Source organism: Pristiophorus japonicus, chromosome 13 (genome assembly GCF_044704955.1).
Source record: "Pristiophorus japonicus isolate sPriJap1 chromosome 13, sPriJap1.hap1, whole genome shotgun sequence".
Lineage (NCBI taxonomy): Eukaryota > Metazoa > Chordata > Chondrichthyes > Pristiophoridae > Pristiophorus > Pristiophorus japonicus.
In genome coordinates this window covers 61,177,611-61,194,898 of record NC_091989.1, presented here as the reverse complement: position 1 = coordinate 61,194,898, position 17,288 = coordinate 61,177,611, and the positions used below count along the sequence as shown (strand labels likewise).

The 17,288-nt window shown below is 41.0% G+C and overlaps 1 protein-coding gene across 15 annotated transcripts in view; it reads left to right on the top strand.

The window, feature by feature from the left end:
- Positions 1-17,288, top strand: part of eps8a (EGFR pathway substrate 8a, signaling adaptor) — a 245,891-nt gene that overhangs the window by 143,406 nt on the left and 85,197 nt on the right. For 13 of the 15 annotated variants that reach the window (XM_070897554.1, XM_070897562.1, XM_070897561.1 and 10 more), the window contains 2 exons: positions 14,391-14,455; positions 14,960-15,121. The exons of 1 other annotated variant lie outside the window; for it this stretch is intronic. In XM_070897554.1, coding sequence (XP_070753655.1) covers positions 14,391-14,455; positions 14,960-15,121 — 227 coding nt within the window. Of the gene's footprint in view, positions 1-6,014; positions 6,083-14,390; positions 14,456-14,959; positions 15,122-17,288 lie in introns of those variants that run through there. One more of the 15 variants, XM_070897564.1, reaches the window with a different exon arrangement.

Sequence of the window (17,288 nt, the reverse complement as noted above, 5' to 3'; positions counted from 1 at the left end):
TCTCATACTCTTATAGCTTTCACAGTGGTAAATTCTGTCAGAGTACCGTCCCGACCATTTACACGGTCCCTGTTTATCCCGGATAGCCGCCTGGTGCTGATCATTTGCCATTGACTTAAATCGTATTAAGTGGGCTGGTTATTTCGGGCAATACAAGCAGCTGTTTGCACCTCGTGATTACATGCCTTGATGTCCTAACCTTTCCTGGCCCCCCCGCTGTCCCCCCCACTCCAATTCCTTTACATCCCCTGCCACTGCTGGCTTGTTGAGCTGGACAAATTCAGGCAACATTTTAAACTTTTGAGAGGTTCCCTCATTGGGGTTAAGTATGATCCAACTTCAAAATAATAAAGAATTGAGGTGTAATACTATGGCTCTATTTTAAGATGGGAGAGTTCACCCAGCCCATTTAACTTGCCCACCTACAGATATCTGACTTGTTCCAGGGCTTTTATCTTCATGAAGTTGACAGATTCATCGGTTGTTAGTGCAGGCTTTTGAATCACCCTCTGTGCTGTACAGAATCATCCTGTGTTCTTTATACTTCCACTACTTCACATGATCATTGGTTGATGTAACAAACAAATGTGTATAGCGAGCAAATTGCATTTGCATGAACATGCCTGCTATAAGCAGTAGGGACTGTAAGTCTATTCTCGGCTAAGGCCATTGATATGCAGGGAAAAGGGGAGAAGCCGCTCAGAACCTGCAGCAACAAGAAGTTGCATTTATATAGCGTCTTTAACGTAGTGAAGCATCCCAAGGCGCTTCACAGGAGTAAAGACAAAAAATTTGACACCAAACCGCATAAGTAGAAATTAGCACAGATGACCAAAAGCTTGGTCAAAGGGGGAGGTAGAGAGACGGAGAGGTTCAGGCAGGGAGTTTGAGCTTGGGGCCGAGGCAACAGAAGGCACGGCCACCAATGGTTGAGCAATTATAATCGGATGCTCAAGAGGGCAGCATTAGAGGCGCACAGACATCTTGGGGGAGTGGGGGGGGGAGGGTTTGTGGGGCTGGAGGATATTAGAGATGGGGAGGGGGCGAGGCTATGGTGGGATTTGAAAATGAGGATAAGAATTTTGAAATCGAGGCGTTGCTTAACCAGAAGCCAATGTAGGTCCGTGAGCACAGGGGTGGTGGGTGAGCTGAATACGGGAAGCCGAGTTTTGGATCGCCTCTCGTTTACATAGGGTAGAGTGTGGGAGGCCAGCTAGGAGTGCATTGGACTAGTCAAGTCCAGAGGTAACAAAGGCATGGATGAGGGCTTCAGCAGTGGATGAGCTGAGGCAAGGGCGGAGACGGGCTATGTTACCGAGGTGGAAATAGGCAGTCTTAGTTATGCTGTGGATATGTGGTCAAATATGGCACCAAGGTTGCGAACAGTCTGGTTCAGCCTCAGACGGAAGTTGGGGAGAGGGATGGAGTCGGTGACTGCTGAACAGAGTTTGTGGCGGGGAATCAAAAACAATGGCTTTGGTCTTTCCAATATTCAATTGGAGAAAATTTCTGCTCATCCAGAACTGGATGTCGGACAAGCAGTCTGACAATTTGGAGAATGTGAAGGGGTCGAGAGAAGTGGTAGTGAGGTAGAGCTGGGTGTCATCAGCGTACATGTGGAAACTGATGCTGTATTTTCGGATGATGTTGCCAAGGGGCAACTTGTAGATGAGAAATAGGAGGGGACCCAAGGATAGATCCTTTGGGGTAGGGGCGGGGGGGGATTTGGCACCAGAGGTAACGATGCAGGGGCAGGAACAGAAGCCGTTGCAGGTGATTCTCTGGCTACGATTAGATAAATAAGAGTAGAACCAGGCAAGTGCAGTACCACCCAGCTGGATGACGGTGGAAAGGTGTTGGAGAAGGAAAGGGCTCAAAATTGGCCCACCCCTTCTTTCGGCGCACTCACCAGAGATGCGCCGCTTTTCTGCGTTGAAAAGTGCTCCGAAAAAATCGGTCCCCACTTTGGACTCCAACCTCTCCCGGGTCTTCGCGCAGCTTGGCAATCAGATTGGGGACAGAGCCATTGTCCCGCACTGAAAACAGCGTTGGAGTGTGCGCGTATGCGCAGTAGCTCCTCGCCCCCAGCCTCTGCGTGTTGCTGCAGCATGGGACCCGATCATCATCATCATCATACCGGCTGCTAGTGCGTCCCGCCCCTATCCCAGGCTGAGTGATCTATCGCACAGGCCAGCCCGCTGCCTTCCCGGGCTGAAGATGAAGGTAGGATAGGACTGACTGACTTCTGTTTTTTTTATTTGGATATTTTGAAAAAATTATGTTTTGTATCTTGTGAATAGTGGTGAGCATTTGTCAAGCCTATTTACCTGGTGCTATTGTGAAAGAAGAACATAAGTGATGGAGGAACACTGAGAGAATATCTTAGTTATTGAAGTAGACTTTATTTAGATAATATGGGCTCAATTTTGGCCCAGTATAATCATTGTAAACAAATAGTTGTTTAAATTAGTTGTGAGATTAGGGCAATTTAATTCAACTATCTTTTACTACCTTTATTTTTGTAGTTTAAGCTTCCATGAATGCTTCTGTTGTATAGTAAATTAACTTTGTGAAGTTTGTCATATGATGTCCTGTATAGCTGTTTGATTCTATACATTCTTTCGTCAAGTCATTAAGTTCTGCTGGCCTCCGATGCACCTACCTGCGCTGATTTCTTAACTCTCCGCAAGGGTTTTCACAAGTGGCCGTATATACTGGCTTTAAGTTAGTTTGGAGTAACTATTAGCTGGCCAAAGTGACCTAAATAGTCAAAACGGGCGTAGGTGGCTGGTAACGCCCCCTTTTGGGGATTAAAAAAAGTAAACTAAAAAAATCCTAACTAACTCACTTACATTGACGCAAATTGAATGTGCAAAATGTGGATTTTTAAGATACTCAAAAAAAAAAACCGGAGCATCTCCTGGCCAATTTTGAGCCCATAGAGTGGTCAACTATGTCAAAGGCTGCAGACAAGTCAAGAAGGATGAGGAGGGATAGTTTGCCTAAGTCACAGTCACAAAACAGCAAGAGACTCTCTTAATGGCAACAAACCAGCCAAGCGGAACTCGAAGCAACATAGAAGTTTGGTGATGCTGGGCTTAGTTAAACTAAGTAACAGATTCAACAAATGTTATGCCATTTTTACTTTGATAGAAAATATCACAAGGTATTTTTTGTTTCTGAAAATCAGTCCTGGTAAGAAGTGACCTTTTTAATAAAACCACTTGATATATTTACACATTTTATTTTATTTTGTGATCAGACTGGTTGTAGAAGGAACACCAAGTAAAATATTGACTCAACTTTATTTTTAAGTTTGCTGTGAATATTCAGGGAGTTGTATAAATGTTCTATCACATGATGTTTGAGGAGATTCATTAAACATGGATAACTAATTGTTTTAGATACTGATGTTGACTAACTGGGATCCTGTAATTCCTCATCAATACTGGAGGTTGCAGCTGAGCATGCTAAACTTTCTCTAAAGGTTGAGTTTAGCCAGTCAGAAGCCAACTCCATACAGACGAGAAGGACCCAATTCAATCCTCAGATGATGTTGAGTTAGCCGATTGTGGGACTACAATTAGTGCCAACACCTCCTGGATAAATCAGCCAGGGTTTCCATGCTTGGTGATCTGGAGACTGCTGCTGAAAGTGTGGATGTGTGCAGTTTTAGTTGCAACATCATTGGGCTCAGCTGTGATCACCATAAGGCTCTCATGTGAATAATGCAGAGATGCCAGTTGAATTGTAGTCAACACCTTTGGGGAGCAACGAACACTAAAGCGGTGGAAAAATGGAAGTAAGTCCATCAATTAAAATAAATTGCAAAATATTGTCGTTCCATTCCTTCAGTACCAAATGTTCTTTTGTGTTTTGATAAGAATAGAATTGTGCTACTTAATGAGGTAAATTCCCTTCTGAAATCTATATTGTGGTGTAATAAAGAAAAACATGTTTCCCACAATATTAATTAGTTTACTTAAAAGACACAAAAACAAAGTAGTTGAAATTGAAGACAAAAACAGTATTGGATATTCAAAGTGCTTGTAAAGGATTTGATGAGCAAAATAATAGTTCTGAGATGGTACTCATAACGAGGCCCATATTCCCTTCACCTTTGCCCTCTGCAGATGTGTTACTCCAAGTCTCTCTCGGCCTCCATCTACAGCTAGCCAGCTCTGGGATTTTGATGGAACCAGGATATATAAATATATTTCTAGTATATATCCTGTGGCGTTTCTCAGAGGGATATTCTGTTTTATAACGGGGGTTGATGTGGTGTGTTGTCTTGTAGTGTTAAATCATGAGTCATCGATTTAATATGTTTGAACAGTGAAATTGTTTTTTTAATCAAATGGTCTTCTGGAATTTTTACCAATGCTTTCAGGATTGAATTCTACAGTTATTTTTCCATGAAAACCATGCAATAGCTGGTCTTGATTAAGATATGTTGACTCAGTTTCTGTCAGTGAGCATTCTGTGAGTTTTGGGGAGGAAGTTATGAATAATGGGAGCATGGCAAAGGGCGGGGTGGGGGGGGGGATGCGGTGGGGGAGGGGAAGAGGGTTGGTTAGGTCTTGGGTGCAGTCTGAGTAATGTTGTGGGATCTGGCAGTGCTGGAAGGGAAGCTTGGCTGCATTAGCAATGAGACGGAGGAGTTCTAGTAGCAGATGTGGCTGAACATCTCGCCACCCCTTATGGGCCTTCAGTCAGAGCCCTGCCACGTTTGCAGCAGTGACCAGCCCACGGCCTGAGAAAAGGTCCTACGGCACCCCCCCCCCCCCCCCCCCCCCCCATCAGTGGACAGCAGGCAAAAATGTAACATTATGTTAACTCTGTGACAACTTGCTACTAAATGGCAATGCTCCATATGTAAGTATAACAAGTTTAAGGTTGTTGAAGGGACTCCATGCTTTTCAGCATTAAAGAGAGGGTTATAATTGCTATGTATAGACTTTGGTTGGGATTCTATTGCAGAGAAATAAATGCTTCTGTCTCGCACAAAGTTAAAAGAATTACCATGTGACATTATCCCGCCACAGCCCTTGACTAGCTTCCTTCAATAAATTGCAGTTGTTCGACAAGATTAATCATTCCAAATGTTTTTTTGTGTTTTAAGCTGATTTGCCAGGACATGCACAAGAAAGAATTTGAATTTCATTCATATTTACCAGTCTTGTTCTTTGCTTGTGAGGAATTATAAAACCCCCCACAGTTTTTTGGGTTGCTGAATTTGGAAACTTGCTGTATTGAAAATCTGTTGACCTGGAAGGCTGAGGTACGAACTCATGGTAGCTGAGCAGAATGCAGCAGTAAGCTGCATTTTGTTGAAGCTATTCTAACAGTAATGTGTATTACAGTTAAAATTCAGTCATCACATTTTGAAATATCTAGTTAATGTAACTATTCTCCTTTGATACAATAAATGGACTTAAACATTTTTGTATGATAGCCAGCGTGGCTATTATTCAGGGGGTAGGGGGAAGCGGGAGTGGAGATTATGTCTTTGTTTGTTACAAGAGCATATTAAATATAAAATGATATATCAAACTGATCACAAAACTGGCAACAAATAAAATGAACACTCAACACACACTGTATATTAGCTTAGATAATAGTGAAGGCTGTGAATAAACACACATTTTCTAAATTATTTCTGACAAATATAATACTTTCTTGTAATGAAACCTGGTTACGTCTCATAGCATTTTACAGTATACAGCAAATAGGAACTGACAATATCCTGAATAGTGGCTGACACTGTGTTCATTGTCACATTTACAGTATAGCTTTATAAACAATTCTCTGCCGCTTTCTCTTATCTGCCCTGGTCAGTAAAATTGCAAGCGTTGTCAATTGAATTGAGTGCCCCATCACCATGACAACAGTGATCCAGTAGCTGAGTTATTAAAGTAGTTTTGAGACATTAATATTTTTGTTTTTGTTTATAGCGTTAATCGTTTGATTACAGAAGACCAAAAATATCTCTCTCTACCAAATTTAACTCCTGTTGTCATGTTAACAGTCCTTTTAAAATCAATGGCACTGTGCTTATAAATGACTCGCCACATGGAAAAAGGTAACGGCAGGATGATGAGAGTTGCAGTGTGCTGTGATCCTAATATAAGAGATTTGCAAAAAGAAATAGATTATATTTTCCCATGTTTATATAAAAATGTAATGCATGCACATTTTAATGGACAGTTGATTTTTTTTAAATTGCAATGGTTGTTATTGATGTACCTTAATTAATTTATGCATGGTCTGCTGTTGAGTTCAGTACTTTGCTTCCCTTGTTTGTCTTAGGAGCCGATGGACTGTACTTCTTACATTCTTCAAAACATAAAAAGAAAGGTAGAAACAAACACAAGATGGTTTGTGTTTTGTCCTTTTGTGTGATTTCTTCTTCTGCACCACAGTGTGCAAAAACCAAAAATATTCAATTGCATATTAAGGTGATTTTCAATGGGAAGGTAACTTACTACAGTATGCTTAAAGGGCTTGTTCAGCAACAACTGTGATTAAGAATTTTGGCACTGACTTTCAAATGAAAGTCTGCAACTTGAAATGTATCACTCTGGCACTCTCAACTAATTTCATTGTTAAATAGTATCAGCGTCACCGCTCAGAGAACTAGTACAATTTTGTGGTGTACAAGTTATACTTCGATTCCATCAGGTTTATGGCTGTTACGTTAGTGGTATTAATGAAATCCTTGATGTAATTTCAAGGTTCTGCAGTTGTCTACTGTGTGTTAATGATGCTGCCACTTCAGAAATGTATCTCTGAGTCTGATTTGGGATGAGCGGGTTGTGAAGAATTCAGATATTGGACGAGGGAAGAACTTACAGGCACATTCACATTGTATCATATTTTTCATCCCTATTTTTGGACAGTAAACACTGTTCGCCTTTTACACTCTTGATCAGATGGGACTCAAACTGCAGCATTTCCTTGGTCTCCACAGTTCAGCTGCTGCTGCTTGGATAAATTTGATGATCCACATGGGGACACTGAAATAATTATTTCTATGTATTCCCCAATTAATGTTCCAGGCTTGTTTTGTGTTGTGAAATAAGTAGATAAGTTTAAAAAAAACCATTGTCTAAAATGAGACTAAGCTTTTTGTTCATCACCTATTAAGTGATTAGGCTGGTTCTGATCCATTGTTAAATGAACTTAATTAAAATGTACAAATATGTGTTTGAATACAAAAATGGCATAATTACAGTTAAAGCATTCTGCTGAATGGCTCTTGCTGGGAACTCTCCTTACATATATTGGTAAAGTGCATAATCTATTTTGATTTTGCTTTTTTTCCCCCCCAAAATCATAATTCTTTGACCATTTAAATCTCTGCACTTGTTTTTAAATACTTAGTGATTTACAAGTCAGCTGTTACAAGAAATCCCACTAGGATATTATAGTCAAAAAAGGAAGCTATCTGGCAGATTACTACAAACTGCTGAACGTTTTCTCATGTTCCTAAAAATAGTTATTTTGATGATGTTTCACAACCTCCATTCTTTACTGGCAGCAATTTTATTCAATGCTGCTTTTCTGAAAATATTCTCTGCGCCCTATAAGGCAAGGAAGCATCGCTAAGAATAGCTGTTATTTGACTGCCCCACTTCAATTCTAGCATTACTGAAATTGCTGAATTGTCCTCTTTTATTCATGAAATCTTTGTTTTTATTTTCTTGCATCAATATGGAACAAACCAATAATATTTTGAATGTAAGATGAATAAAACAAACTAATATAATGGAGTATATGTTATGTTTGTGTAAATATATTTGTGTGTATATTTATAATTTAATTTCTGTACTTCAGTTTTCTCAGGATTTTGTTTTATTTTGTGACGCCATTGTACAGTTACTGGGATTTAAGCTCACAATGGTAACAGCATGGTTTATAAGGTAGAATAATTTTGTTGTGTCCCTCAAGTTCCACTAAATTGGGGACATTTCAAGGATCTTTACTGCAGAGCGAGATTGAATTGGGTTGGGTCATTGCTTTCTGTGGCCCCTTTTATGCCATATATTTGAAGGCGTGGAAACTGTTTTCAAGTGAAGACATTTGATGTTTGGAAACCACTTTCTGTGAGTCTGTGTTACTTATTTTACTTGAGAAACACTCTCCTACTTTAAGCTGGTTGTAAAGATCTTTGGGATGCCCTGAAGATGTGAAAGGCATTCTATATAAATGCCAGTTCTTTCTTTAAATGACACCTCTTGTCCAAACCATTGACCTGAGCCTCTTGTATGGAAAAAATGGTGATGGCACAAAAGCACTAAAGCTACCAAATGTTACCTGAATTGTGCTGAAAAGTTAAGTCCCATGTAACTGCTGAATTAGCCTGATGATGCAGGAGGACAGCATGCTGTAGCTGACCCGGCATGCCTGCTACAGCAGGTAAGGCACTAGTGTTGGATAGACAAGAGATAGCCCCAATATAATGGGTTTCACTATCTTCAACTGAATTACCTACGTCAAGATTTATATTGATGTGCCTTTGACTGCCAAGCATGGTGCTGCAGGCAAAACGGTAAGGTGAAAGTTGTGTATTTCACTTGTATTTCAAGAGTCTAGGGAAAGAATACTGTTGCTGTTTGTTAGAAGTGCAACAGATTTTTTTGAGATTGGGATACGAACAAGTCCTTTGGCATACTGTACATTTTTAATAGCTGTTTTTATGCTATTTATCCAAATGTATCATAATTTTAGTCTGGTGTGGTATGTTTGAGTTGCTAAAGTTTTTGTATTTTTGGTTTTACAATGCATATTTATAAAATAATCTCCTTTTATGTTAGCTGTTTGACAAGTCTCTAGTTGCCTGCTTTAAGCCTGCTAACTCTAGATGTTCCATAGCCATTTTAGTCACTAATTGGACATGATTATTGTACCTTTAAGGATTTTAGTTAGTGAGACTTGCAATGTTTCATCTTGTACATGATTTTAAATACTGTACAAAGCCAAGTTAATCGTTGTATTTTGAAGTAGATTATGGTTGTTCATTGTTTACTGCTGATTCAGTTACAGTCCCGGCTGTTGGCTTGAAATGAAAAAGGCAGTTGAACTCTAGTTTTAGACACACAAAGTAAGGAGATTTGAATGACTTTCATACTCTAGTGTTCCCACTGTGCAGGTTTGCCAGATTCTAGGTTGGGGTTATTTACTAAGTTATTGATCAGGGGAACCTGATGACCCTTCCCCATATTATATTCTCGGTCTATGTTGAGTTGAATGATCTTGGCCAGAAGAATGGTTGTTAGTGCTAGTTAAATTGGTCTGTGTCCCTGGATTAGGGAATAGAAACATTGCCCACAGTTCCTGATCCTGGGCGCTGTCCTGTAACAACTGCTGGAAAATACATATGGGACATATAATTAGATGAAGAACAAAAATTTTAAAAGGTATGGGAGATGAGACTAGAATAGATAGCATTAACATGCACTTGGCACCAGCACGAGTTAGATGGGCCAACTAACATTTCTGATCCTATGTGCACTGATTCAAGGCTACATTGGGCTTTACTGTGATGCCAATATAGATTAATAGCTTTCTGATGCTTGCTGTCTCCTTTTGCAACTGAATTTCTATTTGGGCAAGGTAACAGAGAATTGCTGATAATCTTGGAAATGTATAGCAGCATGAGTCACTGCTTTCAGGAGGCAAGGAAAAATAAACTTTTGTTTTCTTCTGTGGGTCATCAGGAATTTACTGATATATGTGATCTATCAGCAGGTTATATTAAAAGGTACATTTAAACTTCTTCAGTAGCAGTTATTGCCCTGCAGAAGTGGTTAGAAACTGTGGCTAATGTTCCATAGAATCTTAGCACTACGATCAAATGCCATGGAGGATGGTCTGTTCTCATTGAGCGTAATAAGTTTTTAAAACTGTCTTTTCCTTCAATGACGCTTTATTGAAAAGCTTCTTAAAATACTTGCATGAAGTGTGTAGTTATGTTGAAAAATTCCCCACTGCAAACATCATCCCATCATATGCAGGGACTGTTGATGGATTTATTATCTAACATAAGGATGTAAAATGATGAAGCACGCATTTCAGTTCCATACAGTCCATGACTCACTGTTCAAATCCCGCCTGTCCAGTTTCCACTCTACTTGCAACACTGAGATACTCTTAACTAAAGTCACGAATGGCATTCTCTGTGACTGTCCACGGTGCTTTGTCCTTCTAGTCTTGGTTGATCTTTGTGCAGCATGGTAGAGCGTGCATTCCTCCTTCAATGTCTCTTCCCTGTCATCCATCATCTTGGGGAGTGCCTTTACATGCTTCCATTCGTAAAAATCCAGACATAGCTAGTGCATCTCTGCTACTGGCTTCTTTCACCTCGTGCTTCACCACTTCTGGAAATGCCCCAGGCATCCAACCTCTGTCCCTGCCTCTTCCACATTTACACGTGCCCCTCAGTAATGACATCAGCAAGCATGAAAACAGCTTCCAATTGCATACTGATGACCGCTAGCCCCACTTCTCTCCCACCTCCGTAAATTGCTTCGGTGCTGTCAGACTGCTTGTCTGATATCCAGTCTTGGATGAATCACAACTTTCTCCAGCTCGGCATTGAGAAGAATGAAGTGATTGACACATTCTCCGGTCTCATGCCACCAATTCCACCCGCCCCCGCCCCCCCCCCCCCCCACAAAGTTACCATCTCTGTCACAGCAGTCCGTTTGCAACTTTGGCTTCCTGTTTGATCCGAGGTAAGTTTCAGACCGTACATTTTTCTCTTCCCTAATATTGTATGCTTTTTCCCCGCCTTCGTGTTTCCGCTGCTGAAACCTTTATCTGAGCATTTTTCACCTCCAGTCTAAATGACCACCATGCTTTTCTTGACGACTTCCCACCCTCCATAAATTCAATTTTGTCCAAAACTGGACTGCATATATCCTGTTCTGCATTAATTCCTGCTCTTCCTATCCTTGCTGATCAACATTGGCTCCATGTTTTCCCCTAAAGCATCACATTTAAAATCTTTGTTTTTAAATCCTTCCTTGGTATCTCTGCAGTCTCCTGCTGTATATTTTCTCTTCCACTGCTCTCAAACATTCTGTTTCCTTTACTTTGGACTTCTCCCATCCCAGCTGTTTGATCCTCCATTGATGCCAGAGTCTAGGGTTGCCTGGTTCCTGCTGTGAAATTCTTTCCATGAAACTCTGCTTCTCCACCTCTCTTTCCACTTCCCCTCCTTTTTAAAAAAAAATCTTTGTAAAATCCACTTCATGCAAGTATTTTAGTCACCAGACTTCTGGCCCCATCTCCTAATCGCTCCCTTCTTGTCTGTTAGTTTTCCTTATGCCTATCTTTCGGGTGCTTCCAGACATCCTTTGCGTTACAGTTGCTGTATAAATGAATGTTATTGCTTGTTTGTTCTGGTGATGGTAAATTTTAAGTTGTTTAAGATCTGACCCAAGTTTAAAAATAGAAGCATATTCGATGTTGTGCGGACTTGTTTCTGGAAATATAGGTGGTTGCATGTATTACTTTTTTCCTAATTTGAAGAATTCTTAAAATATGCACCAGTCACTCCTGGAGAGAAGTGAATGATAGCTCTTATAAATTATGTGTGTTTGTTCTGATTAAATTGTCATTCGAAATAAAAATTCAGATCTAATCCTCAGTAAGAGACCATAGGACTTTTTGTGCAGTGTGCAACAGGGTGTTGATTGGCAGGTAACAAGCTCCCAACTTCAGCAATTCTGTTGGGGGAAGGAGTGTAATGGTCCAGTACTTCACAGGACTGAGAGAACATCATTAAGCAAGTTGAAGTTGAGCATCTGCTTACAGTTGGTGCAAGAGTAGCGGAGGTCTGGGGCAAGTCGCCTTCCTGCTCTGTCTACTGAATAGTGTGTGGCATCACCATACCTGAAGGCAGCAAAACAAGGCATTGTGAAAATCTGAAAAATGCTTTTAAGAATCCAAATGTTTTAACTTGTTTCTTCTCACTTCTGAACCAATGATAACGCACATGTACGTGAAACACTTGAGCTGTTTTGTTATTCCCCTCATGCTCTAATGATGGGTAATAATGTAACTGTGTAAAGACTTGCTTGGTTAACTTGTAAACCGGAATCCTTTAGAAAATCCTAGTGACAGTTTTAAATGGAGTAGCTGTCGATGTTTAATTTGCACGTCTTCAAACTGTTGATATGACAGTGACCCAAAACTAGTTTAACATTAATTTTGTCGAAAGATGTTTGGTTATATGTTCTTTGGAGAGAAAAAAAACTTGCTTCAATATGCAGCATGAAATTACAATGCAAAGATGATGTAGATTTGTGCTGTCCTTGCTCAGTATTGCTAATTGATTTCATGGAGTTGCACATTTTCGGAAAATTTATCGGGTGTAAAATTGGACGTGGGTCGCCTGTTATACACTCTGCCGGATATTCAGTTCCATTGACTTCAGTAGAACTGAATATCAACTGTGTCGTTTAACAGTGGGCAAATATGATTCCATCTGTTTAGCTTCTCCGCCCAAATCCAATTTCATCTCAAAAGTATTTAATTTTGATTAGAATTGCACACTTATTGAGCCCAAGTTTCGGCCTCAGTTGCTCCTGATTTTTTGGAGCAACTGGTGTAGAACGGAGTGTCTTAGAAATTCAAATTCTCGGCATTTAGTTTGCTCCAGTTCTAGTCAGTCAGTTAGAACAGTTTCACTTTGGAACAGAATTTTTTTTTCAAAAGGGGCGTGTCTGGCCACTTACGCCTGTTTTCAAAGTTTCGGCAGTGAAAACTTACTCCAAACTAACTTGGAATGGAGTAAGTGAAGATTTTTGTACGCTCGAAAAAACCTTGTCTACACTTTAGAAAACCAGGCGTAGGTTACAAATCAGGCGTAGGGAATGGGGGGAGGGGGGTTTAAAGGGAAGTTTACAAACATTAAACACTTCAGTTTTACAAATAAAGAGCCATCATCAATAATAAATGATAAAAACATCAATAAATCAACCAATAAACCAATCAAAAAAAATTAATGAATAAAACATTTTCTACTTACCGACTGCAGCACCGGGAGCCATCCAACAGCGTGCTGGGATGCCCCCCCCCCCCCCCACCGCCCAGTGTGTGTCTGTCAGTGTCTCTATCTCTCTGTCTGTCTGTCTGTGTGTGTCTCTCACTCTGTCTGTCAGTGTCTGTGTTTCTGACAGCGAGGGGTGGAGGGGATGAGGAAGGGGGGTGGAGGGGTGGTGGAGTGGGGAAGAGGAGGTGGGCGGGGAGGGGGGTGACGGAGGGAGGGGGGGGTGAGAAATGAGGGAGGAGAGGGGTGGAAGAGGAGGGGGGGTGAGAGAAGGGAGGGGGGAAGGGGGGAGAGAAGGGAGGGGGGAAGGGGGGAGAGAAGGGTGAGAGAGAAAGAAAAGAGAGGGTGGCTGAACGGGCCGGGCCCGGCCGGGCCCAAGACTTCGAGCTTAGACTTACCGGATTTACAGGTAGGTGGCGTCAGGTCCGGGGAGCGCGGGGGGGGTCGGTCGGGGGCGGGGCGGAGATCGGTCCGGGGGGGGGTGGGGGAGATCGGTCAGGAGCAAGGTCGGTCGGGGAGGGGGGGGGGGAAGGTCTGGAGCAAGGTCGGTCGGGGAGGGGGGGGGAAGGTCTGGAGCAGGGGACGCGGAGGTCGGGTCGCAGTGGGGGGGAGTCAAGTCGGGTCCGGTCCGGTCCGGAGGAAGCGGGAGCTTGGGCGTGTGAGGCAGCCTTATGCACGCAGCCCCAGTGAGGCCATTCGGCCAGGGCTAGGGGCTGCGTGCTTCGGGCCCCTCCCACAGTTTTGGGCGCCTGGAGCTACTGCACTTGTGCGCCCACTGTAGTGCGCATGTGCAGAGGTCCCGGCACTGTTTTCAGCGCAGGGACCTGGCTCCGCCCCCTGCAGCTCCTGCTGTGCTCCGCCGAGGGCCAGAGGACCTGCAGGGAGCCGGAGAATCTGAAAGTTTTTTTCAGGCGCACTTTGTGGCGCGGAAAACGGCGTGGCCCGAAACTTGGGCCCTATCAATCTGATCTGTATTGGTGAAGAATTTCAAGTTCTGGATTACCTTTTGATTTGTACCCTTTGCGAAATGATGTGGCATTCTGCCCCTATATTTCTCGGATCACAGAACACTGCTGTAATGTTAAAAAATATTAAATTGCTCCATATATTCAACTAAATCTTTTGATGAATTTAGTAGAAACTTTATATCTTAACAATTAAGTTTTTAACTGCTTGCTTCTGTAAATCAAAAATGCTAGGACTGTATTGGAGGTGAACTATTTTATAGTATAAAATTAAGCATTGCTGTAAAACATGCACTGCTGTAAAACATGCACTATGAAAAAGTTGAATGGAATGAAATATTCATAATGTAACTTTTTGAATTCTACAGAACAAAGAAAGAATTATGCAAAATCAACTGTTGTAATGTCAGAGACCTCGCAGTATCGTGTTGAGGTAATTAGATTCTTTGTCAGGTTTAGTAATTTCATGTATGATGGATCAATTTTAAACCAATTCAAAAAAAATACCAGAAGCAGTATTAGTGATCTGCTTGTTAATGTGTGTGGTATTTAATTAAAATAGACCTCCAGACTGTGATCTTTTCACATGGATTATGTACATTTTAATTATACATGTTTTTGATGCTTGCGATTTAATCTGGTTTAACAATAAAAAAAATTTGAAGCTCAACGATTAAATTTTTTTTAATGAAAATCATACTGCCTTTGATTCACGGTGTACTAGTAATAGTGATTCCCTTAAAGGTAAATTTGCATTTGGTACCAAGACTCAAACACAGATTCTGTTTACAAAAATACCAATGAAGGATTCAATTATAATGGCACCTGTGTGAAATAAGGCAACGCTGTGTGGTATAGTTGCATTTTACAACTGAAATACCACAAAATTTATAAGACGTGATAAATTTATAAGATGTAATTTCTGTCTTGAAAACAGCACCTCGCAACTTTTGTTGTGGATCGGAAGGATGCTATGATAACAGTAGATGATGGTATAAGAAAACTAAAACTGCTTGATGCAAAAGGCAAAGTCTGGACCCAGGATATGTTACTGCAGGTGGATAAGAAAGCTGTCAGCTTGATTGATCTGGAAAGCAAAGTAAGTCGAAAATGTTTGGATAGTTTCGCAGCAGATTGTGTATCAACTGATTTTAGATGCAGATTATGTATTAACTGATTTTAAGTGGTGTTTACCCATTTGAGTGGTGCTAACATGATGCTAAATATGCACAATGTATGGAAACTAATTTAACAAGTTATGTTATATCTGTAGTGTTTGGTTAGTTTTGATTGTGACACTAATTGGTCAGAGGAGACCAGTTAATTCAGCACAGACTAGGGATCACAACATGTGTGACTCAGTATTAGAATGTGGTGTATTTGCCATCAAAGAAAGCAGTTAAAGGATATGCAGTTGAAATTGCATAGGTGTAGAATCCTTGACGAAAACTCCCAATTACAAAATTTACTTGGAATACATTACAGATTGCTGAATGACATTTGTTAGCATTTGTTCATACAGTATTAAATGATCCCAGCAAATTGTGATGCAAATGTCATTTAATTCTGTAACAGTTGATTAAATTGTCAATCAGTGTTAATTTAAATGTAATGTAAATTTGCTGCTTATCAAAATAATTTGACTATTTCCTTAGCATGTTGGTTGACAAAAGCTTGGTTTTAAAATTGACCAGGAGTTGCTCTGTTTCCTTTGGAGCAACTTGATGTGCAAAATGGGAAATTTTAAGATACTCCATTCACTTTGCGCCAGTGTAAGTGAATTAGTTAGGATTTTTTTAGTATAGTTTAGTTTTTTTCAAAAGGGGGCGTTACGAGCCACTTACGGCTGTTTTGGCCATATAGGCCACTTTGGCCAGCTAATAGTTACTCCAAACTAAATTAGGCCAGCGTTTGTGACCACTTGCGGCCGCACAGAAAACCCTTGTGGAGAGTTAAGAAATCAGCGCAGGTAGATACTAATGACTTGACTAAAGAATGTGAATCGGATCAAACAGCTATACAGGATATCCTATCACAAACTTTGCACAGTTAATTTACCATACAACAAAAGCATTCATGGAAGCTTAAACTACAAAAATAAAAGAAGTAGAGACAAAACATATTTACATAATTTTTTCAAAATATCCAAATAAAAAATAGAAGTACCTCCTGCTCATAATTCTTATGTTCTTATGTAGGAAAGTATTTTTATCAAGAGGGTTAAGGAAAGTCTTGAGTAAGCTCATTAAAATTACTGGCTAGACATTTATCACCCCTCCCCCCTGGGATCAAAACTCCCCCCAACCCCCAATCAAAACTCTTCCCCACCCCCCAACCCCAATCAAAACTCTCCTCCCTCCATCCCGATCAAAACTCTCACCAACCTGTTTGTAGCCTTAGCCCGGGAAGGCAGCCGACCGGCCTGTGCGGCAGGCCACTCGGCCCAGGATAGGGGCGGGAAGCATCGGGTCCCAAGCTGCAGCATGCATCATTAGCAGGAGCTGCTGCACATGCGCGACACTCCAATGCGCATGCGGACAGCTGCCGGCACTCTTTCACGCGCAGGGTCCTAGCTCCGCCCCCCCCCCCAATGGAATCGGCAAGCCCCAGGAGAGTCAACAAAGCAGCCAGAATCCGGGGACATCTTTTTGGCGCTGTTTGGGAAGTCAGCATATCTCGCGTGAGTCCGCCGAAAAAATGGGTGGGCCAAATTTTGGCCCTATATAAGTACATTTATGTTGTGCATACCATAGTATATATCACCATCTATAGGGCATTTGATGTGTCTGCATGCATGCATTACCCATTTGCTGAAATAATTTTTGCATGCACAATAAAATCTCACCAAATCAACTTGAAGACTGGATTTGCACGTATTTGCACAAGGAATGAATCTTGGTGTGGTCTGGCATTAAATATCGATGCTTGTTTAAAAGAACAAGTGTAATTATGTTTTTCAGTTGGCTACAAAGTGCAGATAACTCGTTTTAGGTTAATGAAAACTTCAGTTTAGCATACTCAAAAATTTAGGTTTTTATAAATAACATAGTTTTGCAAGTAGATGTATAATTAGCATCTTGCTGTCCCTTGATTCAGTGATGAAATATTTGAGGTCCATCAAGAGGAATGCATTACTGTGTAAGCAGTGGGGTTTTTTGGTTGAATATTTTTAACTGAATGCTGTCATCCTGTGATGTGTCCATGTCCCTACAGTTCTGCTGTTTAACAATACATTTTAAAGCATGTACCTTTTTTTGCACGAAATT